The 17,115-nt window shown below is 39.9% G+C and overlaps 1 protein-coding gene across 2 annotated transcripts; it reads right to left on the bottom strand.

Moving 5' to 3' along the window:
- Window positions 1-6: 6 nt before the first annotated feature.
- tmem184a (transmembrane protein 184a) lies at window positions 7-17,071 on the bottom strand. 2 transcript variants are annotated; one of them, XM_018701878.2, is made up of 9 exons: window positions 16,545-17,071; window positions 16,130-16,351; window positions 12,048-12,213; window positions 11,060-11,150; window positions 9,013-9,088; window positions 5,168-5,259; window positions 3,642-3,811; window positions 3,357-3,554; window positions 7-1,590 (listed from the first exon to the last, which is right to left on the bottom strand). In XM_018701878.2, the coding sequence occupies exons 2-9, from the start codon at window positions 16,349-16,351 to the stop codon at window positions 1,361-1,363; spliced, it is 1,245 nt and encodes a 414-aa protein (XP_018557394.1). In that variant the 5' UTR covers window positions 16,545-17,071; the 3' UTR covers window positions 7-1,360. The 2 variants fall into 2 exon arrangements, with proteins under 2 accessions (XP_018557394.1, XP_018557385.1); XM_018701869.2 differs by having other exon boundaries at window positions 16,608-17,070.
- Window positions 17,072-17,115: the final 44 nt, after the last annotated feature.

Raw genomic sequence — 17,115 nt, 5'->3', positions numbered from 1 at the left:
CGTAAGTGAGTTACAGAAGCAAAACATTTTATTTTGCACGAGTTCCACACTGGACTAACAGACATTAGTCACAACTATTCAGTATATTTTTGTACCCAACTGTAAATTTCTGCTTTCCCAGAAAGACAGCTATCATTGGCACAAGAGGGTATCAAAATTCAACTAACTATGACTTGCTATACAAACTAGTCCTCAATAACTAATGTACTGTAGTTATATGTCTCCCATGTGACAAACAGAGATAACTAGTAGAAAAAAATGGGAGATGAAACTGCCAAAAGTCTCTTAAAGCACACTGTTTAGTATGTGTTTCTCCTCTCACCACACAGGGTTTGGTTTTCATCTTACTACATCTGAACTGCACACATTAAATACATTAAGATCTTCCCAATACATAATTCAAACAAACAAATGAAATATTAAACACCACAATTTACAATGATCAAATTCTGTACATATTTCATAATCCCTTTAAGATGGAATTATAACATGAATAGTGGTGTGAACACATCAAACACAAAAAGGCTCTGCCAAAATCATTTATCATAGTGTAGAAGCTGCAAAAAGACTAATTGTTATCGTCTGTTGAATGGCTGTCTAGTTGCACTGAATTACACGCTTTTGCATGCTGGGAAAATTAATGAGAATAATACAACTCCCACTTTTGTAGGAGACAGGTTTATCCAATTTGTCCGTGCTGTGGTAGAAACAAAAGATTGCGAAGTGCTATAGTCTGCAGTTTGAAGTGCCTGCTCCAAAACTAATGTGTCGAATCCTTCCATTTGTCAGGAAACCATGCAGAGGAATGCTCAGCAAATACTTCAAACGAGCAGATTCGAGACAGTCCGTGAAGTGTCATTCTCAGCCATCGCTGGCTTTCCCCTGCTTCCCACCTGGAGTCACATATTAATCATCTCCTCTTTGAAAGTGACGTGAATCAGAGGGAACGCACTTCAGACGGCCAGAGAGCGAGCACTGACATGATGACAGAAACAGAATCAGGATCAGGGACATCCAGCAGCTTGATTTAAAGCAAACGCATAGCTCCAGACTCCTCTGATAAAATGAAGGTGATATGTCATTTTCCTGTGATTATTACTGCCAAGATGTTGGCAGATCAGTCCTATGGTCATTGAACCATCAATTTTAAAACTATTATTAATCTCATCCTCCTCTTGGTGCTTAAATTATTCATTAAAATGGGACAGAAGTAAGCAGTCCATCTTAAATACTGGGATAATGAAAATTAAACACCTGGACGCAATCCAGCTCTGTACGATATGCTATACAGCTGTTTCCCCAGGGGGTCAGAGATAGGGGTGGCAAGGACACAAACACCTGGATCTTGCTGGGAAAAAGCCTAGAATTCATCATCAGAGGTAATCAGCATGATTTTGTCAGACTTGCGGGAGCTCTTGTTGCCTGTGGCCACTTTCCCGTTCGTGCTGGGCTGGACCACTTCCTGTGTGGACTGCTGGGTATACTGCTGGTAGGCCGGGGAGAAGTTGTGGATGGCATCCTGCACCATGTCTCCAGGGTTTATGGTTTCCTTCAAACCGCTGGAGATGCTCTGCATCGGGGGGATGTTCTCTGCAGATACAACACAGGGAACAGGGACAGAGGGAGTTCATTACTCACGCAACAATACATGTGACAACTTTAAATACCTGAAACAAAGGGATCAGTGTTTGCATCTGAATACAAATAACAGGAAGTGGATGTCATTAAACAGTGCTGACTAGCATTACTTTTTAAATACCAAAAAAGGAGTTATGGAAAAATGCAGCATACTAGTTTCACAAGCTAGATTAAGGTGTACACCAGATAAAACACTGATTATTGTTATATTGTTAAATGGAAACAATGTTTTCAGGGTCTTTAAATGATTCATCTATTGAAAAAATCATTTTTGATAAACTAAACATTTCATTGATACTATTCTATAAACTATCCACAGCAAGATATAATAGCAGTAATATCAAACAATAAAAAAAGAAAAATCACAAAACACAAACACAATTTCTTTCTGTCATCATAGCCTTTCCACAGGCTGCAGTCTATAAATGGACTGAGCAGAATTCAGTCACGGCCACCCTCTCCATTGATGGTCCCTCAGCACCCAGCTGTGAACCAGGTTGAATTTAGCCCAGAACTAAAAGGGTGTCCAAAGCAGAAAAAAAGCAAAAAAAAGAAAAAAAAGAAAGGAAAAAAAAGAGAGAGAACCAGCAGACATCCACAGCCTTCTGTTTCAGGGTCAATGGCAGTGCTGTCTGGATTGGCTTATGGAGGTGGCAAAGAGAAGGGCAAGGTGGGGTGGGGGTACAAGGCAGTTAGGCACGGTCTGCTGGGTTTCTCCTTACAGTCAGGCTGCCTGGTCCACAGGGCTGAAGCAGAGGAAACGGTAATCCAGAGGTGTTGCAACCTCTGCAACCACACACATCCCTGTTAGGTGGGGGTGCAGCAGCAGAAGGAGACTGTTAATTTTAGAGCCGAAAAGTTCTGTTATAGGAGGGGACGGGATGGCTGACACAATAAAACAATCACAAAAAAGAAATGTAATTATCAGCTGTCCAACGCTGTGGAGCAAAGTTATCATTATCCTTTAACTGGGCAGCATGGATTTCATTCCATATGGACAGGAAGAATGACAAAGGATAAAAACCTTTCATTTTATGTCATTATCTCCTTTGATTTTCATCTCGAGTAAAAAAAATGAACAGTCACATCAGGCTGACATGGAAAAGCTTTCAGTTTTCATCATCACTTCCAGTACTTCTGCATATTAAGCAGCTCAAGGGGACAGAGGGTTTCCTATGGCAAAATGATTGATACCACTGCATAGGGCTTTTCCCTTGGCTTCCATTTGTCTTTTACTTGCAAGCAGCATTGACGTCAAAGGGGTGCCACTCGCTCCCTGCTAGTGACTGTACTGTACTTTGAATTCCTCTTCATCTTCCTCTGCTTTTGCTTTAATGGCAACTGTCCTCTGAGCCATGAGAAACAATGTATGCCCTTAGGCTGATGGCTAACCCTGCTGACTTCCTGCCTGCCTAACACACAGCTCACGACAGCACTACATTTAAGTATAAATTTGCAAATACAGTGTGTTGACATTCCAGCTTGGATATTAGTCAAAATAGAGGGACAGGATGTAGAATCTAACTTTAAAAATTAGCCTGCCTGGTCTAAATGGCTGCACAGAGCAATGCAATTACCATTACTTCTAACACTTTTACACCTGTGTCAGTCCTTATTCCAGAAGGGCAATTAGCCTTGGAACATGTCAACATATTTCCAAGGTGAGGGCAAGAGGTAATGATCTTTTCACTGCTGTCTGCACAGACTGCAGCGCTCACCTGGTACTTCGTTTTTCTTCTCCTGGTAGACGGTACAGGTGAAGGCGTATCGGAGGGCAATGGCAGCGAAGAACATCTCGATGCAGATGATAAAGTTCTGCCAGCCTGCCGCCACGGTGCCGGCACCTACCTCTTGTCCGTCGATGAAGAGCGCGTTGGGGATGACGCCACATCGTTCCAGGATGGCGAGGACCATTCCTACCAAAGCAGCAGCATTTTCAATCAATCAATTTGTACTTTTATGCACGGACACAGATACATAAAAAAGTAAAGATGTGGACTTACCTTGCCAGAAGGATAAGAAGATGACAGATTTAATTGTGAGGAATTTGAGCACCGGTTCGTACGGCCTGAGCAGGTCACTTGTTGCGAAGAAGAAAAGGAAGAGAGCGTAGAGGGCCAGGCTGACTGAGAAGTTGTATATGATTGTGATGTACAGGTATCCTCCATTCACACTGCACAGAGACAGAATCAGGGAACAGCCAGCTTTACATATGTGGTAAATTTACAACTATATGACATTCTTCCGTCTGTGATCATGTGACAAGCCTGTGTGCGGTGAATTCCTTAAGGTTTTTGACTCTGTTTATTATGCTGGACTGAATGAAAAAGACCACCAGCTTATATTGGATGGTGTTTCCAGCCATACTGCATGGGTACCAGGTAATACAATCTTTGTCCTTGTCTTTGAGCAATAAGTTAATAAAGGCTGTTTGTACATGTCCTTATTTCAGGATGGATCTGATAAACAGGCAGATTTGTCTATATTTTATTGTCAGCCTGCCTTTCTACACTCTGCATTCTGAAGAGCCTCTCTGAAGACGCAGCTGTGACTACAATAATTACTCCCATGCAGTATAAAGCGCGTGGATGGATGAAAGCATATAAGTAAACAATCTGTGAATCATCAAGGTCTCGCTGAAGAGCCTAAAGAAAGACAGTTATTTTTGCCTGCTAATTTTGCTGTTGAAGAATTTATTCATGTCTATTTTTCAGATCGACAGTAAGAGGGTGACGATATAATGCTGACTGGAAAACTTCTGTCTTAAGCCCTCGTTGAACTCTGCTTCTCCCAAGTAGCTCAGAAACAAGTGTTGTCGCAGCTGATTCTCCAGAAAGAGATACTCAACTCAGAGGCGGAGAAGAGCACCTGAAAATAAGTCTGGCAGAGTTTATGGGCTGCAGATTTTATAGCTTTTGATTACACACCAAAGACAATCTTATTGAATATATCATCCCATCCATATTCTGCTGAGACCCTTATTGGCTTATCTGAAGCACTGAAATACACAAAAATTAAATTTGTCAGTCTGCAATTTATCCCCAGCCTTTGTATCACTTGACATCCAAAGTAAAAAATATGAAATGAAACAATACATCTGGCTTTATAATGCTGTGCTTCACCTGGTGTAACATACAATAAGAATTAAGGGGCTTCATTTCAGAACACTTAGTACATTTGGGAACAACTTGCAATGTAATTTCTTTAGTTCATATTGCGAAAAACTCCTGAATCATTCTTTGCAATACCAAAAATACCCGAGAGGCTGCGGTTATGGCTGGGACAGTGACACAACTGGGCCAACATGTGGCAGAGTACCTGCAAAGTTTGAACCCAGCGCTTTCAGCTTGAAATAAAACCCTTTAATTCCAAACATCTTCATCGCGCCTGCTGTGAGGAGGTGATACAATTATCTCCATTTGCAAATTGTTTCCATATGCACATAAACAGCAAACACGCCTGCTGGCAATGGCATGGAAGCGTAAGATACATGAAGAATGAAATGCAAAGAGAGAGAGATGCTGCTCACTTAAAATCTCCATCATGATATTTGCCAAAGGCCTGCAGGATGATGGTGATGACTGCCATGATGGGTTTGACAACGCAGAACTGGAGAGTCGCCTGGAGAACACATTACAGTTCAGAATGAAACACCAGAACAAGCAAGGACACCATGCAGGGGGAGGAGGGTGAAGGATGAAGAAGGGCATTGGGATCTGTTTGTACATCTTATTAGATGGGAAAGATCAGTAACTGTTCATTGACAATGAGCATGTCTCCCAATCCATTTAATCTAACCAGAGGCCATTTCTCACTTTCATCATTACAGCTATGCATTAGATTTTTTTCCACTACACACACACATCGAACAAATGAGGCTACACCTATTCAGTCCTTCAATTAACACTGGGACTGACATTTCTGTCATCTCTGTCTTATCTTAACAGCTACAATTAAAAGGAATAGTTTGACACGTTGTATATGACAGCTACAACTCTTATATCTGTCTGCTACATATACAGCAACTATAGCCAACAGCTGATAAGCTTAGATTAGCACAACGACTGGGAAGAGCTAGCCTGGCTCTGTCCAGAGGTAAAAAAATCCACTCATCAGCAGCTCTAAAGCTCACTCATTAACATGTTACAAAACTTAAGTGTTAAAACTACAATTCACTGTTTTACGAGCAGCTGAGTTTATGTGTTGGATTATTTCTTGGCTCTGTGCAGTTACTTCCTGGAATCTCTGCGGTTACCTGGCAACTGCTCAGAGCTGAAACAGTCCTGCAAATAACCCCTCATAAAACAGCAATTTGTCGATGTTTGTACAGATTAAACAAATGAGATATAACTGTTAATTAGTGAGCTTTAGAGGTAGTGCTAGGTGGATTTTAGACATAGCCAGGATGGCTGTTTCCTCATTTCCAGTCTTTGTGTTAAGTTGATTCTCAGCAAAAAAGAAAAAAAAAGAAGAAAATAAGCATATTTCCTAAAATGTCACACTATTAAAAAGTTAAAATTCCAAACTTATCAAGGTCATTAAACACACAAAATGCATTATTTTTAAAGCTGTCTTTCCTTGAAACCCATCTGATACTGATTTGTAATGCTGATGTGGATGGGGACGGGTTGGAACAACAGAGGTTGGAGGGTGATATAGACCTGAATGCAATATAAGACTGTAGAACAGATGTCTGCTGAATTGTGTATTGAAGCCTGAGCCAACCAATTTGACAGAGGCTGCTCTAAACTTCCATCACTGCTGCAGCACTTGAGAGCAACAGACCAAGAGTGTTTGACTTGATGAGCCGCAGGCAGGCTTTTTCAGAATGGCCAGATTCAGTGGTGGGCTTTACAAAATGACATTGATAATCATTCATATTAACTGATTTACTTTGAAGCTTTTAGTACTGACAGTCTTTGCTTGCCCTACGCTTGTTCTAGTGCCAGCTTGTCACGGTGAATATCCTCAAAGCAAATAATTTAGCATGATGCTTCCTGACATGCTTGATATTCAAAACACAATGCACGTTGGTAATGCCAGTGGATTAAAAGTCAGCCGTGGTTTCTGCTTCAATTAATTTAGAGTCAGTACTGCATCCTTGTATACAGGCTCTATACAGACCAAGTAATGAACTTTTATACTAAGCTACATGTGAGTATCAGTGTGCTCTTCACGATACAAGTGTAAGATAAGAGGATATGTTAATGCTGTACCTGTGAGATATTACGCTACCTCGTCAGAGGCTTGACTAACAGCTCTATTGCAAACCAGTGCATCAAGGGGTTATGTGAATTTAGGACAATGTGCAAATTTTTGTTAGCAATTAACACAGGCTTTGTGTATTACAAACAGACCTCCAAAGCCAATCTTTCTAAATTGATAACAGTAATCTATGTATCAGACTGCAAGGCCATTGTTTTTATTGTCCTGTTGCCTCACACTCCTCCCTCAACTCAACTCATGCAGGCCCTTCTGATAAAAACTCTACTCAACAGCAAGAAATTTATGGATAATTTTTTATATCAACTGCTTGTGTATTGTCATTGCTGTTCTTCCCTTCAAAGAAAAAAAAAAAACCTAAAGAAAACAAAAGCGACCTAAAAACAACACCCCTGCCACTGCTGAATGATCACACGTGTAGTGAAAAGGATGAAGAAAAACTGAATGCATTAAGGGTCTTATTTTAGTGCTGGTTCAAAGCTGAAGCACAAACAGTCACAATGCATGTTAGCATAGCAGCTCTGTAAATAAACTAAATAGGGTATCACAGAATAATAAAAATACATTTTATAGTTTGATAAATAACTCTAGTTTTGCATAATTACAGTCACAGGTAAGACATGTGGATGTTGACATCATTTTTGGGGTTATGGAGATTCACAGAGGAGCTCTTGTGATTGGCCAGTGTTTGAGGTCAACACAACTCCACCTTCTGACAGACTAGTAATATACTGAATGGATTTTAAAATAAGAAATGCGTACTAATGATATAGTCTGAGCTGTAGCGCCTGGTTTATGCTGCTAAAATTGCAAACATTAGTCAGTCAAACCCACATGCACTTGCAGTTTATTTATTGTATTACTTTTTTGGATACCCCAGTGGCCCTCACCAGCAGAACAGCTGCCCCTGGGCTCCACAGGATTCAACTTGTGCCGGAAAATAAGGCCCTTAAGTGTCCTACAATGTGATAAAGGACTTAAAACTGAAATGTCAAAAAACAGTTTAGGATGCAAGAGCAGCTCATCCTCTAACCTTATCTCAGAGAACCACCATAACTCTAAGCTGCTTTTCCATATCAGTGATTCATTTGTTAACTCCTCTTTTAATCACACACCAAAGCTTCCCCAAAATGTGCAAAGAATTTTGATGTTTTTTACCCCCACCCTCCCCAAAAAATGGATCAAGGCCTTTCACATCTTGTGTCCTATCTGTTCTGTGATTAGCTGATATTTCACTTAAGTCCCAGATGAGACTTCATTTCATCTGAGGCTGTCTCAAAGAGAGCACACTGTTGATTTCTAACTGCAAGCCACGTCACTTTGTGATCAATATATTGGAGTACTTCATAAATTAATATGTATGACCGCAGCTAACCATTATTCCAAAACCAGTTAGTCCTTCGCTTCGCGGGAGTTGACCTGCAAAACAGCATTTAATCATTTCTGACGTGTTCTGAAGCTTTGAATGACAGTGAGGGTGAGCCATTGTAAAAGCACATACCTCAGTGCTCAGCCCTTTCTCCAAGCCTCCCAACAAAACTACTAAAACCTAATGGGACGCTCTTTTTAAAATCTGCTGAGCTACTCTTCAATTGTCCTCTCACAGAGAAATATTCTTTAACTAAATCTTTCAGCAATGCCACCAGAGAAAACTTGCAAGGTTTTGCTTTTTAAAACACTTCACGCAGGGTTCTTGTCAAGGCGCACTGAGTGTTTATCACTTGCCACTTATAAAAAAAAATGTTCATTTCACTATATATTTTGTTTTGAAGACATAACTCTCAGTTCCAATTTCCATCAGCAATAGTCTAGGGAGCTGGTGCAGCATCCCAAGACACTGGGAGAGAGCTCTGCGCTGACAGCTCATATCATCTCTCTGTGTATATTATCAGGCTACTTTCACCTGGCCTCAATTGCTTTTGTTTGTTTCCTTTTTTTTTAGACCAGTGGATGTTATCCTCTGAAATGCACACAGCCAATGGTAACAGCTGTCATTTTTAAGCAGCCTGGAGATCTGGACAGAATGGTAATTTATGTCACGGTACTGTTTTGTCCTGTTTGATGGATTCTTGTTTTCACTGTGTGTAAATTTGTTTTAGCGGTCGAAAAGAGCGTCTCCAGAGAAGAGATAAAGGGATGACTGAAGCTCACCTGTTTGCAGAATCTTAAAAAGCCGATGGAGTAGCTCATACCAACGAGGCAGCACGTACCATACAGACAACTTGACCTGTGAAGTCAACAAGAAAAAAACGTGTTATGAATTGTGTCAGCACCGAAACATCAGATGTTAGGCATCAGAAAACAGAAAGGGTAAAACAGAAATACAAATGTCATGTAATAAAACCACTGTAATTCACTTTTTGTTTTGACTGTAATGTATTGAAAGGTGTTAGAAATTTTAACCACATCATTTACTTATATGTTAGAACTAAAATATATATAACATATATAGGGTTAAAAACAGTCAAAAACTGACACTGAAAACTGCCTGTGTTGTTCATGCAAAGCTGGTTTGATGACAAAATCCCAGTTGGGAATTATGCAGAGCTACACAAAGAACCAATCATGTAAACTGACAGACAAGCTGCTTACACCACACTGTATGCAACTACTGAAAATTCCTGATACACATACAATAAACTTCATTTTGATTCATTTGTAATTGGGACTAGTGGTATCTGGAGCATTAATCTAAAACATATACACTGCTGTTATTTAATATGTCTGTAGAACAATGTAAGTAAAGTAGGTCAAAATATCATGTGAGACAGTGGATTTAAATGCTTCTTGGTTTTACGGAGTCTTTGGGACATGAAATAGCTTGAGGCTAAAACAACAGCATCACCAACAAAGAGGACAAATTTACAATATGTTAAAATCAGTGGTGATGTGTTTAAAAGGCAGCAAAGCAGATGAAATAAACAAACTGGTGAAATAGCCTGCGCTCTACTATAGGACTGAACCTGGAGGCAGCAGCAGAGAGGAAGATTAGGACTAAACTCAGCTTCTTCCTAAACAATAACTCCCAGTCAGTCTGATGCAACTACACAGCACCTTCAGCCTGCTTTAGGTTCTCTAAACCATCAGACTATACTGAGATATCATTACAAAATGTATCCATCTCTAATTGTTCTGTCTGTTTTTTTCTTCTTCTGTTTTTCAAATACAGTCAGGTCAAGGTCAAATGCAACCTGAGCACTTGCAAATCAGAGCACAGAGTTGCAGTCAAAGTACATTTGAGAAACAAATTGAGATCTGCCTGCAGAGTCAGTCTTAATCTTTGCTGTTCTTTGCCTTGAATCTTTTCTTTGCTGTTCTTTGCCTTGAATCCTACAGAACTTGACTAAATCTGAGATGCATTTTCAAGCAGCTCACACTTAATCTTGTGTATTAAGGGGAACCTGACATATGAAATTAAATCTAGTATATACAGTATGAACAATATTAATTTAATATGCCTGAGCTTAATAATGCTGTGCTATTAATATGCTGTGATGAGGTGATAACTCGCAGACTGTGAGCATGCTAATGGTGAACATAAAGTAATTCATCTCACATGTTGCTAATCAAAACATACTCAACCTGAGCACTAACAAGAATCAGTTACACCCTTATTTCAGTCAAGACTATGCCTTGTGTTAAATGCTTTCTGGAAATTACAGCATTTTTAATTATTTTCTAGAAATTTGGAGTTCTCATTGATTTAAGAAATAAATATTCAGCTGTCTATGGAGATCCTAAAGGACATGTAACAGCAACACAGTGCAGTGAACTATTCTAAAACAAGACATCAAATTTATACCCTGTCTCCACTGGCTGGTGTTAAGCAATGCCATCGTTTATCAGGACTTGACATTAGTGTCTCTGCTGTCTTAAGAACCTGGCAAAGAGCTGCTGCCCTGTGGCTGAGTCAGCCATAAAACACAGCCTATCAAGGCTGGTCAAAAGCCCTGAGATAAAGGATAACTGTCACAGATTAATACACCAGCAGTTGTTTATGGCCAGCACATTCACTGTGGTGTTCAAACTATATTTAATTCAAGGACAGCCAGGTGCACATTGCACCTTTTGTGACTGTAAATATGAGACCTAAACCATACCATTCAAGCTTAAATATTTATTACTTCTGAGTCAAACTATCATAACATTAAAAATCTTGTGTATGTCGAGGCTGCAAGACTGAGATGAGAGCACTCACTGTATGGGCTTCCCTCGAATCTCAGACATGATTGCACTCTCTCCTCCCAGATACTCAAAGGACAGGCTTAGGAAATTGTAAATGACGAATGCTGTAACACAAAAGAGGAAGAGTTCAGTCTTTTTCACCCGATATTAAACATGATTTTAACTGTTGAATAATTCCTCATCACCTTCAAGTATAACTTCATTTAAAAGGTCAAATCATTTCAGGGGAGAATACGCCCACATGATAAAAAATAATTAGTCCTACATTTTGGAACAATAAATGTTTCAGTCCTTACATTAAGAAGCTTCCATGGGTTCTGTGTCTTGGAAATCCCTTCCTAATCCTTTGTTGCTATTTAAGGAGGGATTAAGTGAAGCTAATGCAGATGGTGTCCAGTCAAGAGAAGGTTCATTATGTTTTAGCCGTGGCCACTGGTGGTGTTCCAGTCTCACTGCTTTCTGATGCGCTTCACTATCAATCAGGCACAAAATTGGCCTGCAAACTGGAAACTAATCTCCTGAATAATGTATTTCCTACTTTTCCCTTCCCCAAATTACTTGTAATCCATTTTGCATATGATTCACCTTTGCCACTGGTGAAGTGCTTTGGTCTTAAAACTTCAATACATAACTATGGTTACACTGTACAGAGGTAATTAAAATAAAATCGACATGTTTAGATTATATTTTAATATAGAAAATTACATTAGAACTACCCAGAACAAATTATCCTAACTCCACACTGTAGGCTCTTTTTTTCCAAGGTTTGCAAACATTACCAACCAAAGCACAAAAACTGATGCTCCGAAAGTTACCCCTCCTAGAAATGTAACACCTCAAATAATGAGGTCTATCTACATGAAAACAATGACTGGTGTGAAAAACTAGTCTGGCAAGTTCCTCCTATTTTTTCTCCTGGCAGCCTTCTAAAATATGAGGGCAGCAGAAACACAGCAACTGACCAGGCAGATAATTTAAAGGGGTGAGCTTGTGATATTTACCTTCATAACAGTCTCGAATGGAATCAAAGTACACATAGTACTGGTCGTTGCTGATGAAGAGCAGGCTGAGCCAGGAATCAAAGGCATACACAGGCACAATGAACAGGATGCGGATGATGTATCTCTGCTCATTGGGGACAGTGTAGGATCGAAGGTGTGTGTAGATCTACAGTGAAACACACACATATGAAAAACATTAGTAAACAAGCAGGCATCTTGATGAGCATTTTTATAGATTCATGACTACATTGTGAGAGGATTTCACATGTAAGCTACATTTTCCACAGGAACCGCCATGGAAACAGCTATCTAACAAAACCATAGTTCTCAGAGGCAAATTAACTTTAACAAGGCTGCAACTAAATTGCTATTGGTTCATTAATTAATATGAAGATTACTGTCTAAAATGCCCACTTTAATTTCCCAGTACCTACATCTTCAAAGTCCCTTTATGCCTCACTGGCAGTCCAGACATTCAACTTACACTGATATACAACAAAGAAAAGCTGTGAATTCTCCATTTTGAGAGACTGTAACCAGAGAATGTGTCTAGTTTTTGTTTTAAAAATTATTTGATTTGATTTTTTTTGAGCATTGAGAAATTTATCAGTAACAGTAATGCAACTGTAACACTGAACTTTGAGATTATTGGGTATAAGCTCATCTTTAGGTATCAAAACCAATGATTAGTTTTTTTTCAAGTGTCCTTTGTAAAAGAAGGAAAAATATCAGTAATAGTTGTATAGCACTGACACTGAGGTTGTACAAACCTAAAGGGTGTGATCAATGTGGAATGTCAGCCTCCTGAAAGCTAATGACAAACTGTTTTGTTTTTATCTGGATGGTATTATTTATAGGTACATTTCTCTCTTGCACTGACTGTTCTGTCTGTGCAAAGATCTGTCACTACGAACCACAGCAGCAAGTTTGTCCAAAGTAGCAGGAGATCGCACAACACCCATTTCAATGACCTCCCACAACATTCCTGCTTTAAGCTTAGATTGGCCACACCTCATATTGTACAGTTATAACTTCACATACAGAAGCAGACAATAGAATCAGTAAATAAGCTTTATTTACAGTCAGCTGATAAAGGTCTTAGCCTTTAGTTTGCAGCACACATACACAACTCTCCCACATGGCCCCATCTGGCCTCCATAAAAATAATGTAGGACATCTGACAACATTTAGGGGAATACACATAGCATATGGCAAAAGATCTGATTATCATTCATTTCATTCATTGACCTTTTAGTTTTTAGACTCATATGAAAGTTTTTTTACACCCATGGGCCACATTTTAATGATGAATTACATTGTTGAATCCTACTGAAATGTACAATTTGCCACTGTCGAGAGGCTAAGGAAGGGACTGGCTTATCCATTCTGATCTCAAGCAAATATGTTGTCTGTGGTCTGAGTAAAGTACAGGCGTCTCTCTTGGTGCTCTCAGGTAATGCTACCACGTGACTGCAGGTTGGTTACTCCCACCAAAGTTAACAGATTAAAAGCTTTTGAAACATTAAGGTGTTGGGAAACTGCCATAACCTAGCAACATCTGTGATCCAACACAGGGTATGTGGAGTAGAAATATGTCAATAGCTTACTGCAAACGTAATCTGTCAGCAAATAAATAAATTGCTACTCTAGTATTACAAAAGCCACCCACCCAATTATAACTAGAGCTGAAATGATTTGTCAATTAATTGATCATTAACCTGACAGAAAATTAATTAGCAACTAAACATTCTTTGTTTCCTGTCTCTCAAAAGTGAGGATTTGCTGCTTTACTTCATCTTGTGTGATCGTAAGTTAGATATCTTTGGATTTTGGACTGTTGGCCGGGTAAAACAAGAAATAAGAAGACATCACCTTGGGCTTTAAGAAACTGTAATGGGAATTTTTCACCATATTCTGACATTTTATAGACTTCTTCAACATTAAGTTAGCTCTAACGTCTTGCAAACAAGAACAACGAATAATATGCTCTTTGTTTTTTTTTTTTAAATCATAACTGTATGCAAACTAAAGATGGCAGCTCTATTGTTTGCTCTGGTGTTCATGACAATCATGCCCCCATGCTTTTGTAATGGGTGTAATCAAAGGCAGCAATTAATATGAACAGAAACCTTTGAGACATCCTCCTTTTTATACCTATTATAGCATATTAATTGTGCTCATTCCTGGGGTCATTTGATGAATTATTTTTTCTTGACATCATTTATTTAAAAATATATCTTCAGTTTAAATCTTAAAAACATCCATTTGGTAGAGCTTAAATGTTAGCACTGCTCAACATCCAGAGTCTCACTCTAATCAACACATGCAGCTTGATTAAATGCCCATTAGAGGCTGCAGAATTAAAGCCTGATTACTGTGAGGGTGGGGTTGTGATGCATTTGGCTATTTCCACATGTGAAGTGAAGGAGGCTGTAGACTGATGTCCTCCATTTTCCTGAAACACCTACATCCCTTTCCTGACTCCCTAACACTGAACTGACAGTAACTCATAGTTGGAACGCGGAATAATTACAGCCCAAGTAAAACTCACGTTCATTTGTGCCATTTCCGCCTTAACAGCAGAGTTAGGGGCAGAGGAAGCCCAGTTTTGAAAACATAGAAGCTTAAAACAGAAGTGATTGTATGTATTCAAAATGAGAGTGCCATGTGCAAAACATGACGCAGCCATACTGTAGGAGATAAGTCCAGTCTGCTGCTCTTAATCCCAAACGCTTTAAGTTGCAAAGGGACCAATAAGCCCTCCAAGAAAAATGAGCCACTGGTCCGAAAAGCACTGGCAACTTTACAGCAAAGAGGAGCTAAGGTCATTGTCTAGCTGTGTTTAGTATTCAGAATGAGTGTTTTAAGAGTCTATAGCAATCCTCTGGAGCCGAGTTAGATGAAACACCAGCAGCATCGCAACAACAGTCCTGCAGACCATTTTATTCTGTGTGACAGAGAGGATGCCTGTTGCAAACCTGCTCCACTCTCCCTGCGGTACACTTGCTGTTTATTTGTTCAATTAAAATGTCTTGCTGGCGAGTGCTCGGCCAAACAAGTACTATATTAAAAAGGTAGAAACCAATTTGCTGGATGTTGAGTCACAAATCCCCAAACAAGGACTGTTTTTGGATCGCAGTATGCAACATGCTGAAAAACTTGTGATAACACCTCTTTAACTAATTAGACCACATAACAGATACAGTTACAACCGTATGTGTGTTAACATGAATATGATAGAGGCGTATGGCTTCATGCCTGAAGATGTGGGATCGATGCATGCTCAATACGAGGGTTATAAAATCATCGACTAAATCTGGGAGCCATTACAGCGGCAGAACATTAAAACCGCAGCGAACAGGAAAACAACACCCTCATCCTTTATAATGTGGTAAAATGTTATCTCAATATCAATTGATTTCCCTGCTGATAATACACTGCACCCTACTGCATTCTCTGCAAATGATAAAACCATAATGATAAGCTATCATCTGCGCACAGTGGGTAACTCACCCACACATGTGGAAACACTCATTTACAACAGCGATGAAATGGATTCTGGGTAAAGGTGGCCTGTGTTGGGCCATTTATTCTTCCTTACCATCTTTTTTCCCCCGCAACACACACAGAGAGCGCTCACTGTGCTTTCATTGTCCTTTAATCAGCTAAAGGATTTTCGACCACTTTTAATCTGATGGCCTCTGTCAACTATAAAGTAAGCAAAAACAATCCCACAATGCACCAGGGCAGTGCAAGTGCAAAGTAGAAAGAATAATACCTGCTGGGAAAAGAAAAAAATACTTTATGATAAGGCAAAGTGTCAGTGTTATGCAAAGTGAGCTGAGACACTGAATTCACTGCACTGTGCTGTGAGGTAATAAGCCTTTATGGATAGAAGAATTTGTTTCTGTCCTCTGGCAAGGGAGGTGCAATCTCTCACTCCCCAACCGCCTCTGATTACACATTTACATCACTGAGTGCAAAACACTTCGTGAGGTTATATTACTCTCTAGTGCTCTGAGATACAGTGATTTTTTTGGTTTCTTCAGGTATAAGGCTCCTGTGAAACGACACACACTAACCTGGTGGCATGTTATGAGCAAGGCAGACCAGACAAATATCCCTGAGAGGGCCTGAGCAGCCAGTGTGTTCAGAAACATCTGGTCCTCTAAGATTGACCCGTTGCCGGTTCGAATGATGGTCATATTGGAGATGCCGGACTTCTCTGGGAGAACTGGTGAGGGCAGGTGAACAATGGAACTGTTTTCAGCTGATGAATCCATGTCTTCCACAGAAATATTCATCTGAAAAAGAAAACACATAAAGTCAGTGCAGGTCTTATATAGGTGAAATGTAAGAACATCTCCCCTGGGGGCTTGAATGTTCCCCGGTGGTTTTCACGCTGCCTGCTGAGCGCAAAACACAGCCAAAATGTTAATTTTATTATAATCACAGACAGAAAAAAACAATATTGTAAGTACACGTGACAGACTTCACCGTGTTTGTTCAGATGATCTTATCCTTTATATGCACGCGCTTCACCGTCAACAAATAGCTCACCTTGTCCCGCGGAGGGTGGAAGCTGCTTTATCCAGTTAAGATGGTACTCTCCACAGACAGTCCAGGATTCTCACAAGTCAACTTTATACGATTTATAAACATCCAGAATAAAATAACCTCTCAGAACAGCCAACCGTGGGCATTTGTTGCCATTTACTAACGGCCCGTCGACTTCATCAACGACAGGTTCAGCAGACGAGACTTCCTTGTTTGAGAATGGTACCTCACCGAGATCGAAGTCCACACGAGTCAGCGAGTTAAACCTCAAACAAAACCTCAAAAGAACAAACAGAAAGACACAAAACACTGCGGTAACCGGAGGGGTACACTGTGCGAAACCTGTGAAAAGTCAAACTTTCAGTGTAAACGACGGGGATTTTAACGTATCCTTCGGCAGTGACTCAGAGCGGCAACAGCAGATAAACAGGTTGGGCACAGGTGAAAGGATCACGTGACCACAGCTCATCACGTCGGCGTCATCACGTTGCCTTTATCATGGAAAGACTAC

Source organism: Lates calcarifer, linkage group LG11 (genome assembly GCF_001640805.2).
Source record: "Lates calcarifer isolate ASB-BC8 linkage group LG11, TLL_Latcal_v3, whole genome shotgun sequence".
In the NCBI taxonomy this organism is placed as follows: domain Eukaryota; kingdom Metazoa; phylum Chordata; class Actinopteri; family Centropomidae; genus Lates; species Lates calcarifer.
This window is presented reverse-complemented; position numbering and strand designations above follow the sequence as displayed.